Genomic DNA, 24,021 nt, shown 5'->3' on the forward strand with positions numbered 1-24,021 from the left:
GATCTGGAGACCAGTCAGGACACAGCCTGGTTAAGGAAATTCAATGGGCCTGGATAGGATTAGGATGTCAAGGATGAAACTGTGCAGGGCTCTGGAACGTTTCCCAAGACCCTAGAGGGTCGCGGTTAGTTATAGAGCACTAGTTTTCAAGATGAGGTCCCCAGACCTTTAGTGTCGGCATCAGCCAGGAATGTGCTGGAAATACAAATTCTCAGGCCCCGTTCTAGATCTACTGAATTCAATTCTCTGGGAATGGAGGCCATTTTAACAAGTGATTTTAATGCACGCTAACGTTTGAAAAACCCAAGTTTAGAGAAAAGTCAAGTTTGCAAGTCAAGTATCAAAAAGTACAGCCTCTGAAATGTCAGGAGCCAAAATACAAATGAAAATTGTTAGGTTACTGAATGAATATGTACTTTGAGCCAGATATCGTTTCGCTCTTCACGAGTTGTCTTACTGACTTATCCCAACAACGCTAAGAGACGGTTGCCTCTGTTCATTTTTGCATAGAAAGGTGTTAAAGTGCAAACTATTTCATTCCCACGTGGTCCCAGAGCTAGGAGATCAGCTTACGGTATACAAGTCTGATTGGGTAGGAGTAGGGGCGGGGCTTATTGCCAGAACAACCAATAGGAGCTCCCTGAAAGCCTTCCAATCACAGACTGTCTCCAGCACCCTCTGCCGGCCAGGCTCGGCGCTCCGGGATACTTAGGTCCTCCCGCCCCAAGTTCTCGACATCTATGGGGGAGGTGCGTTACCGTGGAGACAGGCACGTGACGCTAGCGTGCCTAGCAGGGTGGAAGTGCGGGCGGCCATTTTGAGAGCGGGCAGGAGGGGCGGGACTGCAGCGGCCAAGTGACGGTTGACCGGTTTTAACCAAGTGACTGGTACCGCGGGGCGGGGAGAATAGGGAGGTGCCTGGGGCATCCCGGGGGCGGGCGGGGGCGGGGTTGAGAGGGGAGGGGGGAGGAAGGTAGGGGCAGGGGGAAAGGGGGAGAGACTGGGGAGGGGAGGAGAAAGGGCGGAGCGTGGAGCAGGGAGAAGCCGAGATGAGTACGGGCAGCGCCAGAAGAGGCGGGGCGTAGGGCAGGTAGGGGCCAAGGGCATGGAGAGGCGGAACGAGAAAAGGGGGCGGGGCGAGAAGGTGTTGCTGTTCGATCGGAAGGTGAGGCCCGAAAAGGTGCCGACCGAGAAGTCAGCGCCGGCGCAGAGCGAGAAGGTGCGGGGTGAGGGCGAGGAGACAGCGAGAGGCGAGGCGAGGTCTCGCGGCGAGGAGAAGGCTGGTGGCGCGGAGAGAACCGGAGGCGAGGAGAGGGTCCGTGAAGGGAAGGGCTGTGGTGAGAAGAAGAAGCGGAGCGAGAAGGTGCTGGGTCAGAGAAAGGGGCGGGACGAGGAGCAGGCTTGGGAAGAACAGCCGGCCAAGGGCGAGGGGAAAGGGCGAGTCGACAAGGTGCGCGGCGAGGACCGGGGACCGGGCGAAAAACAGGGGCGGGGCGAGGAGCAGAGGCGGGACGAGAAGCAGGGGCGAGGCGAGGACCAGAGGCGGGGCGAGGACCAGAGGTGGGTCGAAAAACAGGGGCCCGGCGAGGACCAGAGGCGGGGCGAGAAGCAGGGGCGGGGCGAGGACCAGGACCAAAGGCGGGGCGAAAAGCAGGGGCGGGGCGAGGACCAGAGGCGGGGCGAAAAGCAGGGGCGGGGCGAGGACCAAAGGCGGGGCGAAAAGCAGGGGCGGGGCGAGGACCAGAGGCGGGGTGAAAAGCAGGGGCGGGGCGAGGACCAGGACCAAAGGCGGGGCGAAAAGCAGGGGCGGGGCGAGGACCAAAGGCGGGGCGAAAAGCAGGGGCGGGGCGAGGACCAGAGGCGGGTCGAAAAGCAGGGGCGGGGAGAGGACCAGGGGCGGGGCAAGGAGCAGAAACCTGTCGAAAAGCAGGGACGGGGCGAGGAGCAGAGACGGGTGGAAAAACAGAGCCGGTGCGAGGACCAGGAGCCGGTCGAAAAGCATGGGCGGGGCAAAGAGTTGAAGCAGAGCCAGGAGCCAGCCCCAGGCCAGAGACAGAGGCGGGGCCAGGAGAAGGGGCGGGGCGAGATGGTCTGGTACGAGGACCAGGGAAGGGGCGGGGCCAGGGGCAGGACCCGCGCACAGCTCAGGCCCCTAACCAGGAGAAAGCTACCAGATGAGAAAGGGAGGTGCATCGCGAAGTGGAGGGGCGGGACAAGACGTAGGGGCGGAGCCAGAAGCAGGTGCAGGGGCGTGGCCAGAAGGAGGAGCAAGAGTGGCGAAAAGGGGAGGGGCGCGGCCACAACGAGAAACAGAGACGCAGTGAAGAGCAGGTGCGGGGTGAAGGGCAGAGGCGGGCCAAAGAGCAAGGTCGAGGCAAAGTTCAGGGGCGAGGCTAAGAGACGCTGCGACTCGTGGAGCAGGAGCAGGGGCGTGGCTAGAAGCATCAGTAGGCGCGGGGCCCGGAGTAGGAGCCGGGGTGGGATCCGTAATAGAAGCAGGTGCGGGACTTGGAGCAAGAGGGAGGGCTGGGGCAGGGGCGGAGCCAGGAGTGGGAGCAGGGCCGGGGGCGAGGCCAGGGGTAGGAGCAGGGGCGGAGCCAGGAGTGGGAGCAGGGCCGGGGGCGAGGCCAGGGGCGGGTGCAGGGGCGGAGCCAGGAGTGGGAGCAGGGCCGGGGGCGAGGCCAGGAGCAGGAGCAGGGGCGGAGCCAGGAGCGGGTGCAGGAGCCGAACGAGGAGCAAGTGCAGGAGCAGGGGCGGAGCCAGGACCAAGAGTAGGGGCGGGGTCAGGAGCAATTGCAGGGGCGGGGCGAGGCGCAGAGGCGAGGCGTGGCCTCAGAAGGCGACTCCACCGCGTCGTCTTGCGCGCTGTCGTTGACCTCCGCGTTCTTCAGGTTCGAGCCGCGCTTGCGCCCTGCTCCGCGATGTCCCCTGCGGGCCCTGCGCAGCCGAGACCCCACGTCCTGCGAGCGCTGCGGGCACTGCTGGCGGTGTTCCTTGCGCCGTGGGGACTTTGGGCTGTAGAGGATGAGGATTGCACCTGGCAGGTTGTCCTGAACAAGTTCGAGACGGTAGGCCAGAGCGGTGCGAGCGACCGCTTCTTCCGTCAAGAGCCCTTGGACACAGTGGAGAAAGTGTTCCGCACGCTGGTGGACGCGCCTATCGACCCGGAAGAGGTGAGCGGACTCCGGTCAGGCGAACGGGAGGGTCCTGTACCGCGTGCCCTCGGCCCTGGACGTTCGCCCAACCTCTTCTTGCAGAAATACCTGGGCTTCCCTTATTACTTGAAGGTCAACTACTCCTGCGAAGGCCAGGTGAGTAGGTGCGGCTGTGGTGGGCTCATTCTCTGGAGTCTCCGTTTTGCTATCTCCACCATTTTAATAGGGGCGGCGCCGTTCGACCCTGGAGGGGTCGTAAGGGTTCAAGACCGTCTGTATGCAGTTCCCTGTCCCACACCAGGCACGTAGGAGATGCTCACCTAAACCTCTTTTTTTTTTTTTTTTGGCCATGATTTTTAAAAATGAGACATAAGTCACATACCATTAATTCACCATTTTAAAGTGTGCAGTTCAGTGAGTTTTGGTATATTCACAAGATTGCACACCATCACCACTACTTTTGGAATATTTTCATCATCCCCAGAAGAAAATTGAAAGCAGGGACTCAGAAACTGGTACACAAATTTCATAGCAGCATTGTTCACAAAAACCAAAGGGTGGAAACAACCCAAGTGTCCATCAACCTATTGGATACAACAGAGTATTATTCAGCCATAAAAAGGAAGAAAGTGCTGTTACAAGCTACAGCAAGGATGAACCTTGAAAACATTAAGCTAAGTGAAATACACAGAAGGACAGTATGATTCCAATTATATGAAATACCTAAAATAAGCAAATTCATAGAGACAGAAAGTAGATTCGAGTTTACCAGGGGCTTGGGGGGTGGTGGAATGGGAATGGGAAATAATTATTTAGTGGGTACAGAGTTTCTGTTTTGGGCGAGGAAAACATTTGGCAATAGACAGTGGTAATGGTAGCACAATCTTGTAAATGTAATTAATGCCACTGAATTGTGCACTTTAAAATGGTTAAAATGGACAATTTGATGGTATATATGTGTTATCACATTAAGAGAAATAAACCCTGCACCTGTTTCCAGTCACTAACTCATTCCCTTCTGCCCCCATCCCCTGGAAAATACTAATCTATTTCTATCTCTATGGATTTGCCTATTCTGGGCATATCACATAAATGGAATCATGCAATACTTTGCCTTTTGTGTCTGGCAACTTTTACTTAGCGTGTTTTCCAGACTCATCCTTGTAGCATGTATCAACACTTCCTTCCTTTTTTATGGCTACATAATATTCCATCATATGGATGCACCACATTTTGTTTATTCATCGAATGATGCATATTGGAATGTTTGCACTTTTTTGGCTATTATGAATAATGGTTCTATGAATGTTAATATACAAGTCTTTGTGTGAACATATGTTTTCAGTTCTCTTGGGTAGTTATATATATCTAGGAGTAAAATTACTGGGTCCTCTGGGAGCTCTTTTTTGAGGAACTGCTAAACTGTTTTGCAAAGTGGTTGCACCATTTTACAGTCCCAACAGGCATATAAAAGGGTTCAGTTTTCTCCACATTTTTGTCAACACTTGTTATTATTTGTCCTTTTGGTTATAGCCTCCTTAGTGAGTGGGAAGTGACATCTTGCAGGTTTTGATTTTCATTTCTTTATTGGGGAGTGATGTTGAACATCTTTTTTTAAAAGATTTATTTTATCTATTCTCCGCCTTATTGTTTACAGTCACTGTTTGCTTTCTCTGTCCATTTGCTGTGTGCTCTTTGTGTTTGTTCACCTTCTCCTTAGGAGGCACTGGGAACTGAACCTGGGACCTCCCATGTGGGAGAGGCACTCAATCGCTCGAGCCACCTCAGCTACCTGGTTTGTTGTGTCTCTCATTGTCTTTCCTTTCTGTGTCCCTTTGTTGCGTCATCTTGCTATGCCAGCTTGCCTTCTCAAGGAGGCACCAGGAACTGAACCCTGGATCTCTCACGTGGTAGACAGGAGTCCAATCGTCTGGTAGGTGGGAGCCCATTTGCTTGAGCCACATCTCCTTCCCTACTAAGCATCTTTTCATTTGCTTTTTAGCCATTCATAAATCTTCTTTGTAGAAACATCTATTCAAATTCTTTTTTTTTAAACAATGAACCTTTATTTTTATTTTTATTTTTGTAAGATTTATTTATTTATTCATTCCTCTCCCCTTCCCCCCTCCCCGCCCTGGTTTTCTGGTCTCTGTGTCTATTCGCTGCATCTTCTTCTTTGTCCACTTCTGTTGTTGTCAGCAGCAAAGGAATCTGTGTTTCTTTTTGTTGCGTCATCTTGTATTAGCTCTCCATGTGTGCAGTACCATTCCTGGGCAGGCTGTACTTTGTTTCACGCTGGGTGGCTCTCCTTACGGGGCACACTCCTTGTGCGTGGGGCTCCCCTACGAGGGGGACACCCCTGCTTGGCAGGGCACTCTTTGTGCGCATAAGCACTTCTCATGGGCCAGCTCCACATGGGTCAAGGAGGCCCAGGGTTTGAACCGCGGACCTCCCATGTGGCAGACGGACGCCCTAACTACTGGGCCAAGTCTGCCACCCTATTCAAATTCTTTGCCCATTTTTAAATTTCTTTGGGTTGTCCTTTTGCTTTCTTGGTAGTGTCATTTGAAGCACAAAAGTTTTGTTTTTATTGAAATAGAATTCTCCCATAAAATAGCACAAAAGTTTTAAATTTTGATGATGTCCAGTTAATTCCGTTTTTTCTTTTGTTCCTTGTGCTTTTTGTATCTTTAAGATGTCTGCCTATCCCAGGGTCATGATATTTTACTCCTACTCCTATGTTTTCTTCTAAGTTTTTAGTTTTAGCTTTTACATTTGGGTCTTGATCCATTTTGAGTTAATTTTTGTATATGGTGTGAGGAAAGGGTCCAACTTTTTAATGAAAATACTCCATTGTCCTGGTACCATTTGTTGAAAAGGCTATTTGTGCCCCCATTGAATTGTTCTTGACATGCTTGTCAAAAATCATTTGCAAAAATAAATCAACTGACCACAAATATAAGGGTCTATTTCTAGACTCAATCCCATTCCATTCCTCTATAGGTCCGTCTTTTTTCTAGTACCATACTGTACTTACTGTAGTTTGGTTGTAAGTTTTGAAGTGAGTCCTTGAATTTCATTCTTCTTTTTACAAGATTGTTTCATCTCAAGTAAGCTTTTTAAGAGACAGTAGACTATTGTGGACTAGAGTAGAGTTGCAGACCTGGGTTTCAGTCGGCCACTGCCTAACATTCACTTGGAGGAAGTATAGCATAATGATTCCTTTGGGCTCTGGAGCAGGCTGCCTGGGTTCAAATACCAACTCTGCCACATGATAGCTGTGCTATCTGTATGCCAAAGTTTCTCCACTCTTACCAAGATGCACTAATGATCACGTTACCTTCCTAGGGTCCTTATGAGCATTAGATGATGAAATGCGTGTGCACAGTGCCTGGATCATAGGAAGAACTCAGCCAGTGTTAGTAGCAAGTTACTGGAATGTGACCCTGGGCAGAAGGCTGCCCTCCATGAGTTTCTCCTTGTCTAAAAGGTGCTGTCCATTCAGCACCTCAGCACCTCCTGTGAACCTGGCCCTCTTCTTGTTGCAGGGTCACAATGGTAAACAAAATGGCCAGTTTTTTTTCTCATAAACTCCTAAACAATCAACAAGTAAATACAGAAAATAACTTGTGATTGTGATAAGTGTGAAGAAGAAAATCATATGAGGTGGAGTGTTGGGAAGGAGGGAGACACCGTTTAACTGGGGCAGCCTTTTTTTTTTTAAGATTTATTTTTTATTTATTTCTCTCCCCTTCCCTGCCTCCCTCCCCCCCCCCCCAGTTGTCTGCTCTCTGTGTCCATTCGCTGTGTGTTCTTCCGTGTCCGCTTGTATTCTTGTCAGCGGCACTGGGAATCCGTGTCTCTTGGTTGCATCATCTTGCTGCATCAGCTCTCTGTGTGTGTGGCGCCACTCCTGGGCAGGCTGCACTTTTTTTGCACAGGGTGGCTTTCCTTACAGGGCGCACTCCTTGCACATGGGGCTCCCCTACGCGGGGGACACCCCTGCGTGGCAGGGCACTCCTTGCGCGCATCAGCACTGCATGTGGGCCAGCTCACCATGCAGGTCAGGAGGCCCTGGTTTGAACCCTGGACCTCCCATGTGGTAGGCGGACCCTCTATGTTGAGCCAAATCTGCTTCCCAGGGACAGCCTTAAGAGGCCTGAGCAGAGACATGATGAAAAGGGACAACTGTGAGGAGAGCTGGGGAAAGCCTCGCAGGCAGAGGGAAATGTGCAATGGCCCTGGGGCAGGAAAGAGGTTGGCCTGGTCCGTGAGGAAGAGTGGCTGGAGCAGCGCAAGCGAGGGGTGGGTGGACCCTGGGGAGGACTTGGGCTTTCCCCCTGTGTGAGCAGTTCTGAGCACCGGAGGTGGGATCCGACGCAGATGTTTCCAGGCTCCCTCCTGCTAAGCCGGGAGTCGGGGCAGAGGCGGGAGCCACACGGTCCAGGCAGGAGGTGAGGACCAGGGGTAGCAGCCATTGGTGCCCTGCCAGGGGGGACGTTCCTGCCCACCAGCCCCTGCTCCCCTGTGACTGGGGATCCAGAGGCAGGCCTGGAGCCTGGCATAGTTGACAGGAGTGGAAGGACCCTGGTCAGGGCGTCCTCGGGGTGAATGGCTGAGCAGAGGAGGGTCAGCCTTTCAGTCGCTAGTCCTGGCCCCACAGTCCTCCACACTCCCGAGCACAGCCGTTTCCTGGGGTGCCGCCAGCCTTCGCTGATGCCATCTCGGAGCCCTGGAACACCTTCTCCTCCCCTCCCGCCCCTCCCAGCCCAGCCAGAGGCCGGCCGTCACCGGGAGGACGTCCCTGGCTGCCCCCTCTCCCTCTTCCTCAGTTCTCCCTTCCCCGGGTCCAGCCCCAGAACCCCGCCGACCTCTGACTGGTGGGGGTGACCGAGAGTCTGGTTTCTGCAGGGAGGGTGGAAGCCCACGTCACGGGTGGGACTGGGACTCTCCAGAGTGAGGGAGAAGGCCAGATTTATGCTCACCTTCACGGTTTTGCTTTGCCCCTGCTCCCATCCCAGTGTCCCCCCCTTGAATATATTCCCTACATTCCAATTCCATCCGAAGACCCTGCGCTGGACTCACCTCCTCCAGGAAGACCTCCCTGGCTCCTTCCTCAGCCCCAGCCCCGTCACCTTCTTCTAGCCGGCCCACCTCAATCCTAGATCAAGTTTTCTGACTGTCCCATGAGGGAATGGTCCCATGGTAGCCTGTCTTCCCTGTCCATCCCGTGGTCAAGGCAGGGGGGTCTCAGCAGCTATATTAAGGACACACCTGTGGGACCATCTCGCCCTCAGCCCTCCGAGGCCCTGGTCCGCAAGGGTCACCTGACGGGGCTAAAGCCCGTGGTGCTGGTCACCTTCCAGTCCCCAGTCAACTTCCGCCATTGGAAGATAGAGCAGCTGCAGATCCAGATGGAGGCAGCCCCCTTCCGCAGCAAAGGTGCGCCTGGGGGAGCCTGGAAGGGCCACGGCCTGGCAGTGGTGTGGGGGCGGTCCTGGGGGCCTCGATGGGTTCCAGAGCTTGGAGAGGAGGTGGGGAATCCTCCGTGGGCTCCCGGAGGAGGGGCCAGGGAGGCTCGGCTGTTCCATGGCCTCGGCAGAGCCACACTGAGGACCCAGTGGGGCCCTTGGCCTAGAAGGGGTAGGGGGAGTTGCAGGGAGATCCCAGTGTGGCCTGTGGCCTGGAGGGGCCTCTGGCAGCCCCCCGTGGCCTCAGCACCCCCTGCCTACCAGCAGAGTCCTGCAATGAAGAGGAGGTGTGTGTCATAAGCTGGTACACACCCATGCCCATCAAGAACGGCAGCGTGGTCATGCACGTGGATGTCAGTGGCAATGGCCTGGGGCCCCTCATCCCCCAGAAAAGGTACCTTCCCTGAACCCAGGGCAGAGGGGAGGCTCTGGGAAGGACTTGCTGATCCCCAGATCCCCAAAAGAACCAGGGAGAGATGAAAGTGAGGGGAAGGGCGTTGGGCTGGGAGCCGTAGCGGGAGCTTCTGACGCTGGCGTCCTCCCCCGTGCCTGCCCTGCACCCGCTGCCAGGTTCCAGGTGAACATCAACGGCTTCCTGAAGAGAAACCAAGACAGCACAATCAAGTTCACTGTGGGGAGTGAGGTGAGCGCCCCGGGCGCTGGGAAAGGCGGAGGACCTGCGCCGAAGCCCGCGGTCTGAGCCCTGGGCTGGGGCCTTGACTCCCAAAGCAGTCAGCAGGTCCCCTCACAGAGGGCTTCACCTCGGGCAGGCCCGGGGGAGCGCTTCACTCAGTGTCCACGGCCATTTGGAAGAAAAGACAGGCCCCTGAGGGCTGAAGCCATTGGCCTACGTCTCTGAGCACAAATTCGTAGACCCGGAACGTGAAACTGTCTGCCTCACTCTTGCACCCATATTCTTCATCCCAGTGCATGCATGTATGCATTCATTCATTCATTCATTCATTCGGCAGGCGCTTACTGAGCACACATTGCGGCACCGTAGGGCATGCAGCAGTGAACACTCAGACCCAATCCCTGCCCCCATAGAGCTAACTTTCTAGTGGCAGAAGAAAGACACTAAACCAGTAAACATGAAAATCCAGTAGTTCCTTAGTAAGTTGGAGTGTGGTATGTGCTCTGGAGAGAAATTGAACAGGATGAAGAGGATTGGGTCTGCGCAGGAGGATACTTAATGGAGTCTGTTTAATGGGATGATCAAGAAAAGCCTCCTTGAGAAGGTTGACACTGGAGTAAAGTCATGAAGGGGGTGAGAGGGAATGATGTGGTTTCTGTGGGAAGAGCATTCCAGACAGAGGGAAGAGCCAGTCCAAAGGCTCTAGGGTTGGGATGTGCCTGGTGTGTCTGCAAAGCAGTGAGGAAGCAGAGTGAGTGGGTGAGAAAGTAGTGGGGGTGAGATCAGGGAAGTGATGGGGCCAGGATGAGAACTTTGGCTTTTGGGAGATGGGGCCACAGGGGTTTGGGGATGTAGGAGTGGGGGTATTGAGCAGAAGAGGTGAGATGAAGAAGACTGCACGTGGTTACTTCCTGACTGCATCCTCGCCTCCAGGCAGTACCCCTGCTCCTCTCCCGGCAGCTTTTCCATCTGGCACCCCGGTACTTTGTGAATGCCCCATCGCGGCCTCTCTGGTACACTGTGGACCAGGCTCCCGTGCTCATCCTGGGTGGCATTCCCAATGAGAAGTCCATCCTGCTGACCGACACCAGCTTCAAGGACTTCTCTCTGATAGAGGTGAGTGTCTCAGGCAGGCCATGGGCTGGGGCCTCTCAGAGGACACTGAGTGGGAACCTGGGCTGCAGGAGTGTCCCCAAAGACAGGCCAGCCCCCATGAGAGACAGACAGCGTGGAGAAAAGACAAGACTACAGCCAAATGGCTGGGCTCACATCCTGGTTCTCCCACATCCTGGCTATGTGACCTTGAGAAAGTCACTTTGCCTACCTGGGCCTCAAATTCCTATAAAATGGGAGTAATATTTATATCTACCTCATGGAATGGCGAGTATAATGTTAATAACAGAATGAATGTAAAGTGAGTGTTAGCTCTTGTTATTTGTTGGTCCACCAGAAAGCTTTGAAAACTGCATGTATTCTTACAGGTTTGGGGCCAAAACTCATTTGTTGAAAAATCCTGAAATAACAAAAACTGTTCGTATTTTTTATGTATCCCATTTTAGTTTCAATACTCAGATGCTTCCCTCCAGAAATACTGAGTTTGATTATTGGGTACTGCCCCAGACCCAAAGAGGGTTTCCATAACATATGTTATATGCATGCCATATTACCTTCTAAATTCTGAGAAATACTGAATTGCAATATACATCTGGCCCCAAGCGTTTAAATTACTTTCAAATTAGGCATTATGAATCTATATTATTATGATGATTTCCCAGTATGGAGAAGGAGTGCCTGAATCAAAGATTTTGGATTTGGATGACAGGAACACATTTGAGCTAGTGCAGCTGTAGGCAGAAGTCCAGCCCAGGTTAGCTTAAGCAGAAAAGTAGATTTAGTGGGCGCATCAAACACAAAGGCCAGGTGCAGATCAGGCTTCAGGCCTGGCTTGATTCAGGGCTCTAGTGAGGACTCCAGCTTTAAGCGCCACCTCTTTGGATTAGCTCCATTCTCAAATGGTTCCACCTCCCAGGCTAGCGTAAGGGAGTATATGTTTCCCAAAGAGCTTCAAACAAACAAACAATACCTGAAATTTATTTCCTTGGTCTTGATTGGTCCAGTTTGGGTCACATGTCTCAGACTGATGGAATGTGCCAGCTGATTTAGAGCAGGCCATGTGCTCTGTCCTAATGAAGAGGGCAGCTTAGTCAAGTTCAGGGAAAGGATGGTTCCCGGAGAGAAATCAGGATAGCTTTGCCACAAGATGGGCGAGAAATGCTAGTTAATTGTGTCCAAGCTAACAGTTGGGCACCTTAGCAGCCCCATCAGGTTGCCTGCAACCCTCCCACTGAGGCGAAAGCCCCACCCGTGATTTCTGTGAACTCCATGTGGGTTGATGCTCTCCTGGTCCCTCCAGCTCTAAATTCATAATACTGAATTTTCTATTCAACACATCACTTACTTTATGTAATATTTATGTTATCTAAATATCTTTTTTAAAAATTTAAAAATTAAAAAAAAAAAACCAACATAAAACAACCCAGATCATTTCCCTGCCCTGTGCCAGCTCTCTCCAGTCTGGGCCAGCTCTATCCAGACGTTTCCTCAAACCCTCCTGACCTACACACACTCACGGGGAATGTGTGATTGATGTGGATTCTGCTAAAGAGAGGTGGAGGTTAGAGAAGGGGCTTACATTGTAGGAATGGAAACATTCAATTTGAACTTCAGGCATCCTTGTGCTTATTCTTTAAGTGTTGGCTTTTCTTTGCTGGTGACCCCATCTTGCAGTCTTCTCACTCTCTCCCCTTCTCCTGTCTCCTCATTGCATCCTTCCAGACTGTCCCCTTGCATCTTAGCTCTCCCCCCATGCAACTCTCCTCAACCCAGGGGTTGGTTAGGGTTCAGGTTTAGATGCTGTAACAAAAATCCCTCCCTCCCCTCCACCAAAGGACATGTCTTAAATAGATGCTACTTCTTGTTCTCCTAATGGTCCAAGGGAGGCACCCAGGCCCTTCCATTTTCTTGCTTGACCATCCCCCAGGCCCTGGTGTTGACTTCATTTATGTGATCAGAACTGGGTCATGCTCCATCCATAGTCTAGCCAGTGGGAAAAGGTAAAAGTGGAGGGCAAGCTGTTTTCTTTTAAGCAAATTTCAGTTCCACTCACATCCCGGTAGTGGGAAATTAGTTACTTGGCTACATCCATCTGCAGTGGCGGTGGAGAGATAATCATTTCTAGCTGGGTGCCATGTGTCCAGTTACCCAAAGAATATGGAAAGAATGGATTTGGGAGCTCAACTAGCCATCTGCTAAAAGTGGAAAAGAAAATGTTATTTCCTGTTACCGAAAAATTCAGCACTTCAGGCCCAGCTGGACCCAGGATTTCAAACAGTGTCACCCAGCTTGAGCTTCTCTCCATTTCTTGGACCTGATTCCTCTGTGTTGGCTTTATGCTCAAAGCAGCTCTGCCAGAAAGCAGATGTGACTACTGCCTACCATATGGGAAGACCCGGGTTCGATCTCTGGGGCCTCTTGGTGAAAAAGAAGAAGAGAAAGCATGCCTGCGTGGCGAGCCAGTGCCCATGTGGTGAGCTGAATGGCCACACGGCGAGCTGAGTGCCCGCGTGGTGAGCCAGTGCCCGCGCAAGTGAGTTATACAGCAAGATGATGACACAACAAAAGAGATGAAGGGGACAGTCAAGGTGAAGTGCCACAGAGACCAGGAACTGAGGTGGCACACCTGACAGGGAACCTCTCTCCACATCAGAGTTCCCCAGAATCGGGTCCCGGTAAATCCTAGAGGAGAAGGATGAGAAGAGAAGACAAAAAGGAAAATAGATACAGAAGGTCACACAGCGAATGGACACAGACAGCAAAAACAGCAGGGTGGGGAGAGGAAGAGGGAGGGGAAGGGAAAATAAATAAATAAATCTTTAAAAAAAAAAAAAAAAGCAGCTCCGGCCCTGGAACTAAAGACTGCAGAGAGTGCATCTTCTCAGGCTTCCATCCTTTGGAAAAGATCTTTTCTGTTACTCTTTAACCCTCAAATCACAAGATTCCTTCCACTTGGTCACCCACGCCAACTCAATCACTGTGGCCTCGAGAAGCCAGTATGCTGTTTATTAAATTAATTGAGTCAGAACTCTCAAACTTTACTCAAAAACGCCCAGCTGACTCATAGCTCTTCTTTTCCACATATATGTGGAAGGAGATGTGATAATCCTCTTCTAGGTTAAAAACAAAATTTCCAAGTATTTGTTTCAGAAAATTCAAATATTAACAGGACAACACCTTAAGCTTGACAACTAATCAAAATTACAGACTTTTTTAGAAGGTACAGATTAGTTTTACCAGCATGGCATGGACTTCTGTTTCTGGTAGCTTATAAGACTTCTCTTTATTTTTTGTTTTGGATTTGGCAATTTTTTTTTTTTTTTACTTTATTTTGTACGTTTAACAATTGAAAATATAAACAATTAAAAACTAAAAAGAAAACACAGTTGAATAAAAGCATACATTTCTCAATTAGATGTACTGGATATGTTTAAAAATTTTTTTTAATCATACGTTATGTTACACAATATATATGGTTCATAGTAACACAGACATACAGCATTTGTCCTTTTGTGTCTGGCTTGCTTTGCTCAACATAATGTCCTCCAGGTTCATCCATGTTAAATGCTTTATGGCTTCGTTTCTTCTTACGGCTGCATAATATTCCATGGTGTTAATAGACCACAGTTTGTTTATCCATGCATCTGTCATGGACACCTGGTTGTTTCCACCTTTTGTGAATAAAGTCGCAATGAACATTGGTGTGCAGATGTCAGTCCATGTCACTGCTCTCAGTTCTTCTAAAAACTAACTTTTTTTTTTTTTCTTGAGATTCTGTGGCCAAGGATTGAACCAGGGACCTTGTGTGTGGGAAGGCAGTGCTCAACCACTGAGCCACACTGACTTTCCTTCAGTTCTTCTGAGTATATACCCAGTAGTGGTATTGCAGGGACACTTGGCAAGTCTATATTCAACTTCTTTAGGAGCTGCCAAACAGTCTTCCACAGTGGCTGTACCATTCTGCATTCCACCAACAGTGAATAAGTGTTCCTATCTCTTCACATCCTCTCCAACACTTGTAGTTCTCTTTTTAATAGTGGCCATTCTGATAGGTGTGAAATAATATCTCGTTGTAGTTTTGATTTGCATTTCCCTAATCATTAGTGATGTTCAGCATTTCTTCATGTGTTTTTTTGCCATTTGTATTTCTTTGGACAAATGTCTATTCAAAAGACTGCTCTTTAGAAATAGCATTTTTAAGGATATTTTTATGATGCCGATTAGGGTAAGGCATTCACCTTAACTTGCTGAAATTTCTCTCAGCAACAGTTTTGCTGTGTGCTTTACTTTTTAGTGGAAAAGTCTACCTTTTGTTAATAGTAGAAAATTCAATCAGACACTGAGTGGAACAAACTGTTAACAGGCACCCCATGTGTCCATCACTCACCTTCAAAAATTGTCAGCATTTTGCTTTATTTACTTTTGGTCTCACCATTTTCTTTTCTGGAATGTTTTAAAGCAAATCCAATCTGTCATACCTTTTATCCTATAAATTTTCAAACTACTTGAGTAAGTATCTCTAACAGATGAGGACTTTTTAAAAAAACAAAAACAATGCCATTATAGTACCCAGCAAAATTAGCAATAATGCCTTAATATCATCTAATACTAGGCCATATTAAAATTTCCCCTACTTATCTAAATTGCCTTTTAAAGTTGGTTTGTTTGAACCAGGATCCACCAATTACATTTGGTGGTTAAGTATGTTAAGACTCTTTTAACCTGTAACTCTGCCCTTCCCCTCTTTTAAGGGAATTCATTTAAGAAACCAGATCTTTTTGTCCTATAGAATTTGACTGCTTGCTTCTTTGATTAACTTGTTTCTGTGACTTCCAAATTGCCGTAAACCATAGTGAACTCCAAAAGCTTGATTAAATTTAGAATCATCTCTTAGGCAGGCAACCTTCCTTAGTGTTACTGATGTTATCTGTGTTAGCAATTGCTCAGGGAATTTAGGCAGTGTCAAGACAGAACAGGACTGTGAGCAGTTTGCCCTGGGCCACTCAAGGAGTGTTTTGTATCCACATGGTTGCAGTCCTGACTCAGCCAGAGGAGCTGGGACAGCTGAACACCGTTGTGTACATTTCGCACTGCCTAACTTTCAGAGTGCACACAAAATCCCAGCTGGCTCAGGCCTGGGCTGCCTCCCTCCCTCGGCCACACTGGGGAAATTTGGCCTCCGCTGTGCTACTGCAGGGTGAGCACGGAGGGCACCCTGGGGGCAGCTGCATGTGTCCACCCCAAGCAAAGTGGTCATCTGCCCCAAGGCTGGACAAAGGGACTGAAGCCAAGGCCACCTGCTCACCTCTGGTCTCCGGTTCCCTGCAGTTGAACATTGACAGCTGCTGGGTTGGCTCCATCTACTGTCCCCAGGCCGACTTTGCAGCCACCATCTATGACACCATCTCCACGGAGAGTACGCTCTTCATTCGGCAGAACCAGCTCGTCTACTACTCCACGGGCACCTATACCACCCTCCACGAGGGCGACCACGGCAGCGGTGAGGGGGCCGTGGCCTGGCCACCTGCGTGGAGTCCTCGGCGTCGCAGGCACAGGGGACCTGCTGTGGAGCGCCAGGGAGGGTGCCCTACTGAGCCCATCCGCTGGGTGCACCTGGGGCTGGGATTGCTATGGGGCTTTCCAAGGCCATGAGTCATCACTGCCCACCCTGCCCGGGCCTTCTCCCACCCTCCAGACCCCCCTGGAACTAAGAGGCAGCTGAGAAGAGAGGGGCGTGAGAGTGAAGGGAGGGAGCAGTGAGGGACGGGAAGATAACCAGAGTGCCAGAAAGAGACACGGGAGAAGGAGAGACGGGCTGTGGGAGAGGCAGAGCCATGAAGGGAGACTCACCAGGGGGAAAAGAGGACTTTTGATTCGCCCTCCTAGTTCTTCTAGTTTGTTCCGCCCTCCCCCCCCCATCTAAATAAGAGATGTCAGTGGCAGCAGATGTGGCTCAAGCAGTTGGGTGCCTGCTTCCCACAGATAAGGTCCCAGATTCAATCTCTGGCCCCAGTACCCCAAAACAAAAAAAAAAAGTCAAGTTATAGGGTCACAAAAAATTATACTGTAACTTAGATTGCATTAGTCAGTTTGTGTTCTGAACAGTTTCATTTTTCTCCCTATCTTAAGGCACTTTGGCAGTGGGAGGAGCCAAATTAAAATGGGCTTAAGCTAAAGACGGGGGTTGTTTATTGGCTCCCATAGCTGAAAAGGCTCAGGAGCATGTGGACTTCAGGCACAGTTGAATCCAGGGGCTACTGGTGCTTTCAGACAGGCTCTTTTCTGTGTAGCCCTGGCAATCCACCCTGCCCTCACCCCTTTCTGGCAACTGCAGACTTTTATGCCCTTGAGGAGTCCCAGGAGAGAGGGCACCACTTTGTTCACGTTGGCAAGCTGGAACTGTCTCTGATTTGCTCAGCTTGGTCACATGCCCAGCTCAGAACCAATTAGTCTGGCCAGGAGAAGAGTGAGGGTGGGGACAGCCCAGTCTGAACCTCTTGGACAGAGTGTGAGGAAGGGGGATTTTCTCAAAGGCAACTGGTGTCCCCATGCCAAAGGCTCCAAGACGCTATACTGGCCAGGTGCTTCAGTACAAGAGGGCAGATAAAGAGGTCCCCAAGTTCAAGCGCCTGGGCCCAAGCCGCCATGCCGGCCTCTGCAGGCAGCTGGGTTCGCGTCCTGGCCAACGAGTGCATCAAGAAGCTGTGCCCAGTGGAGTTCCATAGCAACGGCTCCGAGTACGTGATGGCCCTCACCACCGGCAAGCACGAGGGTTACGTCCACTTTGGAACCATTACAGGTGAGGGTGGGAGTCTCTGGCGGCCCAAGAGGCCTCTCTGTGCCCTCTCCCTCTAAGAGCTCTGCCCTCAGGCCTTCAGCCCTCCCCAGGTGCTCTCAGGAGGGGTCCCTGGCTGGAGGTTGTCCCTGTGTGTGTGTGTGGGGGGTAATGTGTGCCTTTGTAGGGGTAGGGCTTGCAGGCGTGCTATGTATCTTTCGTGATGTGTTTGGTTTTGAAGGGCAGAAGCCCAATTCAGAAATCATTTAAGCACAAAGAATTTGTGAACTTTTTATATAAAAGACCAGGTTCCGGGAGCAGATGTGGCTCAAGGGGTTGAGTGCCTGCTACCCACATGGGAGGTCCTGGTTTGGTCCCCAGTGCCGCCTACAAACAAAAACTAACAAGCAAACAAATGAAAAAACCAACTCGGGAGCTGATGTAGCTCAGTGGTTGAGTGCTGGCAGCTTCCCGCATATGAGGTCCCAGGGTCACTCCCCAGTGGCCCTGGTACCTGAAAAAAAGACCAGTTTCCCCCTTCAGGTATGGCTAGATCTAGGGGCTCACAGGGCATGTCATCAGGACTCTCTCTCTAGGCAAGATAGTAGAACATAGTCATAATGTTCCAGACTGCTCCAAAACTCCCTAGCTTTGGACAGGTGATGTGACCTCTTTGGCCTCAATCTCCTCATCTGCAAAATACGACAAATGTAGTACCTACTCCATAGAGTTGATGAAAAGATAAAATAACTTGGTGTATGTAAAGGCCTTAGAACAGTGCCAGGGACATGGTGAGGGCTATAGAAGGGAATCATTATTAGCCCTGTATTTTGACTTCATATGGGAGCAGGTGTTCCTCTCATGGAGGTTGAATATAGGTCCCGGGAGCTCTGGGCTCACATCACCCACCAGTTTGGACCACACGCAGAGAACGAGAGAAGCCTCTTCTCTGTTAGCTCTAGCGCCAGTCCCAGGGTGCACTCTGATTGGCCCACTTTGGGTCACAACCCCAGGCCTAAGCCAATTACTGTGAGCAGCGATTTCCAGAATGTGTGACCCGAAGGCCAGGGCTGAAATCAGCTCCCTGGAATCCCCAGGACTCCAGGGGGCGGAGAGGCACAGGTGTTTGGTCAAAGAAAACCCAGGAGTTGAGACGGTGGGTTGCTGGGTGAGCTAGGACAGACTGGGGAGGGCCTGAACTTGGACCCTGGCCTGCTCGGCAGATGGCCGCGTTTCCTTCAAGATGCTGCCTGTGAGCCTATCCGTGTGTGAAGGAATACAAGGTACCCATGTCCCACTGGGTCTGTGACAGAAGGGTGGGGCGATCCAGGGCGCGGGAGAGCAGGTAGGCGTGGGGGGGGCTCAGGAAAGGAACGGCAGTCTTGCGGAGGGGCAGGGAGTTACGGGGTGCAGCCATGCAAGGGAAGGAGGCCCGGGGGGGGGGGGTTGGTGTCCAGGGGCTGCTCTGGACTGTCCCCTTCCTGTCCCAGTCAGCAACTGCTCCATCATCTGGAGTGTGTTCCTCAAGGGCGAAAAGCTGCTGCTGCTGGTGGAGTCCATGGTCACGGCCACCAGGAACCTGTACCAGGTGGTCAGCTACAACCTGGGTAATCCGGGTTTGGGGGGTGGGGTCGGGCCACAAGGGGGCAGATGCCCAGGTTGTGGACTGTGTGCCCATCCTAAGGGATCTGGGCCCAGCAGGCGGCGGGAGGGAAATGTTGCTCGTGCCACCTCTGGGTAAGGGGTAGCCGTGGAGAACAGGGTAGAGGCTTGGTGGGCTGGAGGACCCCAGGGAAGGTCAAGATGGCTGGAGTAGGGAGAGGAAGGGGAGGGATAGGTGAGTAGAAGCCAGATAGGGCAGGGTATTGTGGCTCAAAACAAGGAGACTGGATTTGATTTTACCTGCAGTGAGAATAGGGCTGCAATGTACAATTGTTCCAGCTGTGCACTGCACAAGAGCCCTCCAGCCACGGGGCCAGAGGAGGCGAGTCCTGTGCCATGCCAGGACTGTATCCTCTCAGAGGCAGTACGTTTTTGTAATTCACATAAATTCTCTGGTCTATCAGGCCCAATTAGGAAGCCCCTGGAGGGTTGCTGGGTGTTTTGTTGTTTTGGGGGAATAGGTGGGAAGCTGGCAACTTGCCCCAGCTTCAGGGCCTTGACACTTCAGCAGTGAGACTGCCCTATGCTTTCCCCACCCATAGTGACAGATAGCCTGTCCATCCTCTACAAGATCCCGGAATTCATCCCAGACGGTAGGAGGGGAAGGCAAAGGAGGCCTCGAAGGTGGGCGGGGCTGGGTGGGCCCAGGCAGTCCCCCCTCACTGCCGTGTCCACGCGGTCCCTGTCACGGTCAGCTCGAGGCCTGGAGTTCCTGATGATGCTAAGGACGGAGTCTTTTACCACCTCCCCGATGGTGCCCAAGGGCATGTCTTACGACCCCTACAACAACCTGCTGTACATCTGGGGCAACTTCCTCCTGCAGAGGTGGGCCCCCCACCCCACCCCGCCAGGCAGATTCTACTGCCCCAGCCCCGTAGTGGGTGGGGGCCCTTCTTGGAGTTACCAAGCCTTCCTCATATCCCCAAGTTCAGAAGTCATCAGAACTGTGACGGGGAAATCACAAGTCAGGGTGAGCAGGGGGCGGGTCGGGAAGCCGTGGAGGCCCCTTCTTAACCCTCTGGCTGTGTGACCAACAGCCGGACGTTGTCTCTGGGGGAAGTTCCCACCCAGCCACTCTCACCCCTCAGGAACCTCAGTGGCCCCCAAGCTCCGCCGTTGGCAAACTGCCGGCTTGGCCCAGTGGCCCCGTTTTACAGATGGGGAGGTGGCGGCTGAGAGGGTGGGCGGTCACCCTGTGGTGGAATCGGGGGCCAGGATTCCAGGCTCCCTGGGCAAACTCACAAGCGTGGGGCCAGCGGAGGACATGGTTCCCAGACTGCGTGGAGCCAGGAGGCGGGGGTGGCGGGTGTCCTCCAGGGCCTCCCTGGTGCCCCAGCTCGCCAGTTCCGCCTCTGCAGTTATGACTACGAGAACTTCATCTACCTGGCTGACTTCCCCAAGGAGTCGTCCATCAAGTACCTGGTCAACTCGTTCCAAGGGGAACTGGCTATTGTCACGGAGACTGAGGAGGTGGGCTGCCCCGCCCCTCCCCGTTCCCTCTTGACTACTCGGAACCCCCAAGGGAAAGGAGTGCAAGCTCCACTGGGAGCGGAGAGCCCTGGAGCTGGGGACGGAAAGTCCCACAGCCAAGTGAAGGACGTGTGTCAGAACCCAGCCTAACTGCCGCAGCAGGCCTGTCTTCTGTCAGGCCTTCCACTTCTCAAATATGAGAAATGACCAGCCACCCGGTCCTGGCCGCTCAGGGTTATGGTCCATTTGGGGAGACAGATCCATCCCCAGCAGTGATGGTTCAGAGGGCTCAGGGCTGGGCTGGGGAGGCCCGGACAGAGGGGTTGGGGCCAGGCTGGGGGACACAGTGCCTCTGGAGGGTCAAGGGCACGTCCTAACCCAGTCTGGGGGCATGTATGTGTCAGAGAAGGCTCCATGGAGAAGCGTCATCAAGGGGGATATCCTGGTGGCTAGAGGGGATCCCCCAGACTAAGGATGGGAGCAAGGTGAGTTCCAGAGTCAGATGTGGTGGAGTGAGAGCATCAGTGCAGAGGTGGGAAACTGAGGCTAAGGGGGTGGTGGAACCCTGCAAGGTGCAAAGAGTGAGGAGAAGGAAAGAGTCCAGCGCCAGGAACTTCTGCCTTTAAGGGGGATTTATGTTAGGAATGCTCAATGGCAAGAAACAGAAGCCTCAACTCAGGCAGCCTGAAACCGTCAAGACAGTTGCTGTGGGGCGTGGGGGCTGGACCCAGAGGTGCTCCTGGCTCTGGGAGTAAGGCTGGTTCTGTTGCAAGAAGGCACGGCGCCAGCTAGAGCGCCAAAGCCTCACCCCTTAAGGAATGGGGCCAGCCAAGTAGAGCAGAGGCTGAGGTGGGGTCGGAGGTCCCGTGGCCCTCACACACCCAGCTGTCCCCATCCCCAGATCTGGTACATCCTGGAGGGCAGCTACAGAGTGTACAAGCTGATCCCATCTGACGGCTGGGAGGTGCACGTCAGCCTGCAGGCGATGCGCCAGTCCAACTCCTACGCCGCCAATGAGACCATGGTCACCATTTTCTATGAACAGGACAAACTGTACCAGGTGCCAGCCGGGGCTTGGGCTGGGGGCTCTGGGGGCCCTGCAGCGACTGACACCAGCTCACCTGGCCCTCCCCTCCCTCTGCAGCTGGTGTACCTTATAAGCAGGCAGGAGGCCCGGCTGGTCAAGAGGTTGGTGCCAGTGGTGCAGCTCCTGAACTACCAGCAGGTCAACAGCCACTATCTCTTGGAGCAGCAAGGGTGAGAAGAGACTGGACAGCAGCCACCGTAGTCAGAGAGCCCCGGGCGCTGCCCTCACAACCTTGTGAGGGACTGGAGACAAGGGCCGTTCCCACGCCAGCTGTGGGGAAAGCTCAAAGGAGGGGCCCGACCCAGCCTGTGAGGAGGGTACATCAGGGAGGGCTTCATGGAGGAAGAGGTGCATGCCGGCGACCTAAACATGAGGGAGAATTAGCCAGGTGGTGCGGGGGCGGGGAGGGTGTTCCAGGCCGGAGGAACCGCATGTGCAAAGGCCCTGAGAAGGCAGGAGCAGGGTGTTGCAGAAGAGAGCGCTAAGTGCCTCTGGAGCGGGGCGCTAACCCGGCAGGGGTGGCGCGAGGTGTGGCTGACGGGCATGAAAAGAGCTTGGAGTTCATCGGGAGGGGCCGGGGAGCCCCGGGTGGGGCTAATGGCACTGCACGGTCAGATTTTACTGTGCTAGCTAGGGCCTGCGGAGGGTCAGGAGGCTGGGGGGGCGGCGCCAGGGCCGGGCCACGGGCCCTGCGTGGGGAGAGGAGGGCAGGTGGAGGGGACGCTCAGGCGGCCAGGGAGGCGCGGCTCGAGGCCAGGACCCTGGCCTGTGGGGCTGGCCGACGGCCGCGGGGATGAGTCCAGGGCCTGTGCCGCGGGAGCCGAGGCCCGGGAGGTGGGTGGGGGCGGCAGTGCGGTCTGGGGATCGGGCGGCGCAGAGGCGGGAGGCAGGCTGCGGGGGCGCCAGGGCGCCGGGCCGGGAAGGTCAGCCGCGGGCCCTTCCTGCCACCGCCCAGGGGCCATCAGACGCTGACCTTCACCAACCTCTGCCCGTTCACGGTGATGCGCCTGTGGGACCTGCCCGACCCGCAGAGCTACACGCGCCAGGAGCGCTACCGGGCGCTGCCGCCGCGCGTGCTCGAGGCCTCGGGCTTCCACAGCGAGCGCTCGCTCGCCGTCTACCAGGGCCTCGTCTACTACCTGCTCTGGCTGCACTCCAAGTACGACAAGGTGGGCGGCGCCGGCGCTGGTGGGGGTGGCTGGGGGTAGAGGGGGGCTCGGGCCCGCCCCCGAGGTGGGGCCAGGGCCGGAGGCGGGGCCTGGCCCGAGCCGGTCCTGGGGGGTGCGGTTAGGGGCTGGAACCCCGGCTAGGAGGGCGTCGGGGGTGGCCCCTCCTCACGCCCCTGGCGCTCCCTGCAGCCGTACGCGGACCCGGTGCACGACCCTACCTGGCGCTGGTGGAAAAACAAGAAGCAAGACCAGGTGCGCGGAGAGAGGGGGCGGGGGCGGGGGCGGGGGCGACGCGGGGCCACCCCTCACAGGCCTCGCGTCCTCGGCCCGCGCATCCCCTCCCGCAGGATTACTACTTCTACCTGGCGAGCAACTGGCGGAGCGCGGGGGGCGTGCACATCGACATGGCCAGCTACGAGAAGATCTACAACGTCAAGGCCGAGTACCAGCTGCCCGAGCGCATCTTCCTGGACAAGGGCACCAAATACAGCTTCTCGCTCTTCCTCACCGCGCGGGGGTCCGCCTTGAAGACGGATTCCACGATCGGTCTGTGGGCAGGACCCGAGGCGCGTGGCGAGGGCTGAGCGGCGTGTGGGTGTCACTGAGGGCCTGGGCCTGGGAGCTGGGCGCCGGCTGACGACAGCACCCCGACCCCTTCCTCTGCCCGGGGCAGGCGCCTCCTTCCAGCTGGAGAGCCAGCTGGACCTGGGCGTGCTGCTGGCGGACCCCGGCTGCATCGAGGCGGCCGTGAAGCAGGAAATCCTTATCAATCGCAACTCCGTGCTCTTCAAGGTAAGCCCCTGCGGGAAGGGGCTTCGGAGGTGGGACCGGTGGTTGGAGCAGGAAACGGAAGCCCTCCGTTCTCCCCGCACCCACCAGCCAGGGGGCACCGGCGCCAGCCCTCTGTCCAGGCCGCCTGTTCGCCCTTCCTTCGTTCCCCTCCCCACCCCCAGGTTACGCTCAGTGATAAAAGGATCTGCTTTGACCAGGGCATCAGCGGGCATAACCTCATGAAAACCTCCATGCTGGTCAAGGTGCCACCCGGCCTGGAGGGAGGGACGGGGCTGGGGGAAAGGCTGGGCTCACGGGACCAACATCTTCGCTGGCTCCTCCCCGCAGGTGGTGGGCTCCGCCGGGCACTGCTTCCAGAACACACACCTGGGGCCGCGCCTGCAAGTATTGGAGCTTGGGGGTACTGGGCCCCAGGCCGGGAGGGGAGAGGTGGGGCAGGTCAGGACAGGGCTGAAGGCTGTGTCAAGACTGCCCGGCCTGCTTGCCCGGTGTCCCCCTGGCAATCTCACTGATGCATTGGTTATTTCCTTCTCTTATCCTTTTTCCTCATCTACCCACCCACTCACCCCATTCATCCATTCCTGTTTACATAAAGGGCCACCTTTACAGCTGGGTAGCTCCACGCAAGCCGCTGTGTCCCTTGTGACACGTCTCTCAGAGACAGGTGGTACAAAGGTGCCACAAAGCCTGGCT

At 53.9% G+C, this 24,021-nt stretch overlaps 1 protein-coding gene across 12 annotated transcripts in view; it reads left to right on the forward strand.

The window, feature by feature from the left end:
• Positions 1-1,018: 1,018 nt before the first annotated feature.
• CATSPERG (cation channel sperm associated auxiliary subunit gamma) overlaps positions 1,019-24,021 on the forward strand; it is a 28,146-nt gene continuing 5,143 nt past the window's right edge. Inside the window, exons 1-22 of one of the 12 annotated variants that reach the window (XM_004482161.4) lie at positions 1,019-1,090; positions 2,892-3,173; positions 3,258-3,311; positions 8,453-8,597; positions 8,894-9,020; positions 9,197-9,269; positions 10,221-10,376; positions 15,702-15,873; positions 17,035-17,172; positions 18,372-18,431; positions 18,639-18,755; positions 19,353-19,403; positions 19,506-19,635; positions 20,169-20,280; positions 21,182-21,340; positions 21,425-21,537; positions 22,323-22,536; positions 22,726-22,788; positions 22,884-23,082; positions 23,210-23,328; positions 23,490-23,570; positions 23,656-23,712. In XM_004482161.4, coding sequence (XP_004482218.2) covers positions 2,922-3,173; positions 3,258-3,311; positions 8,453-8,597; positions 8,894-9,020; positions 9,197-9,269; positions 10,221-10,376; positions 15,702-15,873; positions 17,035-17,172; positions 18,372-18,431; positions 18,639-18,755; positions 19,353-19,403; positions 19,506-19,635; positions 20,169-20,280; positions 21,182-21,340; positions 21,425-21,537; positions 22,323-22,536; positions 22,726-22,788; positions 22,884-23,082; positions 23,210-23,328; positions 23,490-23,570; positions 23,656-23,712 — 2,592 coding nt within the window. In that variant the 5' untranslated portion in view covers positions 1,019-1,090; positions 2,892-2,921. Of the gene's footprint in view, positions 1,316-2,891; positions 3,312-8,452; positions 8,598-8,893; positions 9,021-9,196; positions 9,270-10,220; positions 10,377-15,701; positions 15,874-17,034; positions 17,173-18,371; positions 18,432-18,638; positions 18,756-19,352; positions 19,404-19,505; positions 19,636-20,168; positions 20,281-21,181; positions 21,341-21,424; positions 21,538-22,322; positions 22,537-22,725; positions 22,789-22,883; positions 23,083-23,209; positions 23,329-23,489; positions 23,571-23,655; positions 23,713-24,021 lie in introns of all 12 variants that reach the window. The other 11 variants (XM_058280177.2, XM_058280175.2, XR_011646334.1 and 8 more) reach the window with 11 other exon arrangements.

This window comes from Dasypus novemcinctus, chromosome 18 (assembly GCF_030445035.2).
Source record: "Dasypus novemcinctus isolate mDasNov1 chromosome 18, mDasNov1.1.hap2, whole genome shotgun sequence".
Classification (NCBI taxonomy): Eukaryota; Metazoa; Chordata; class Mammalia; order Cingulata; family Dasypodidae; genus Dasypus; species Dasypus novemcinctus.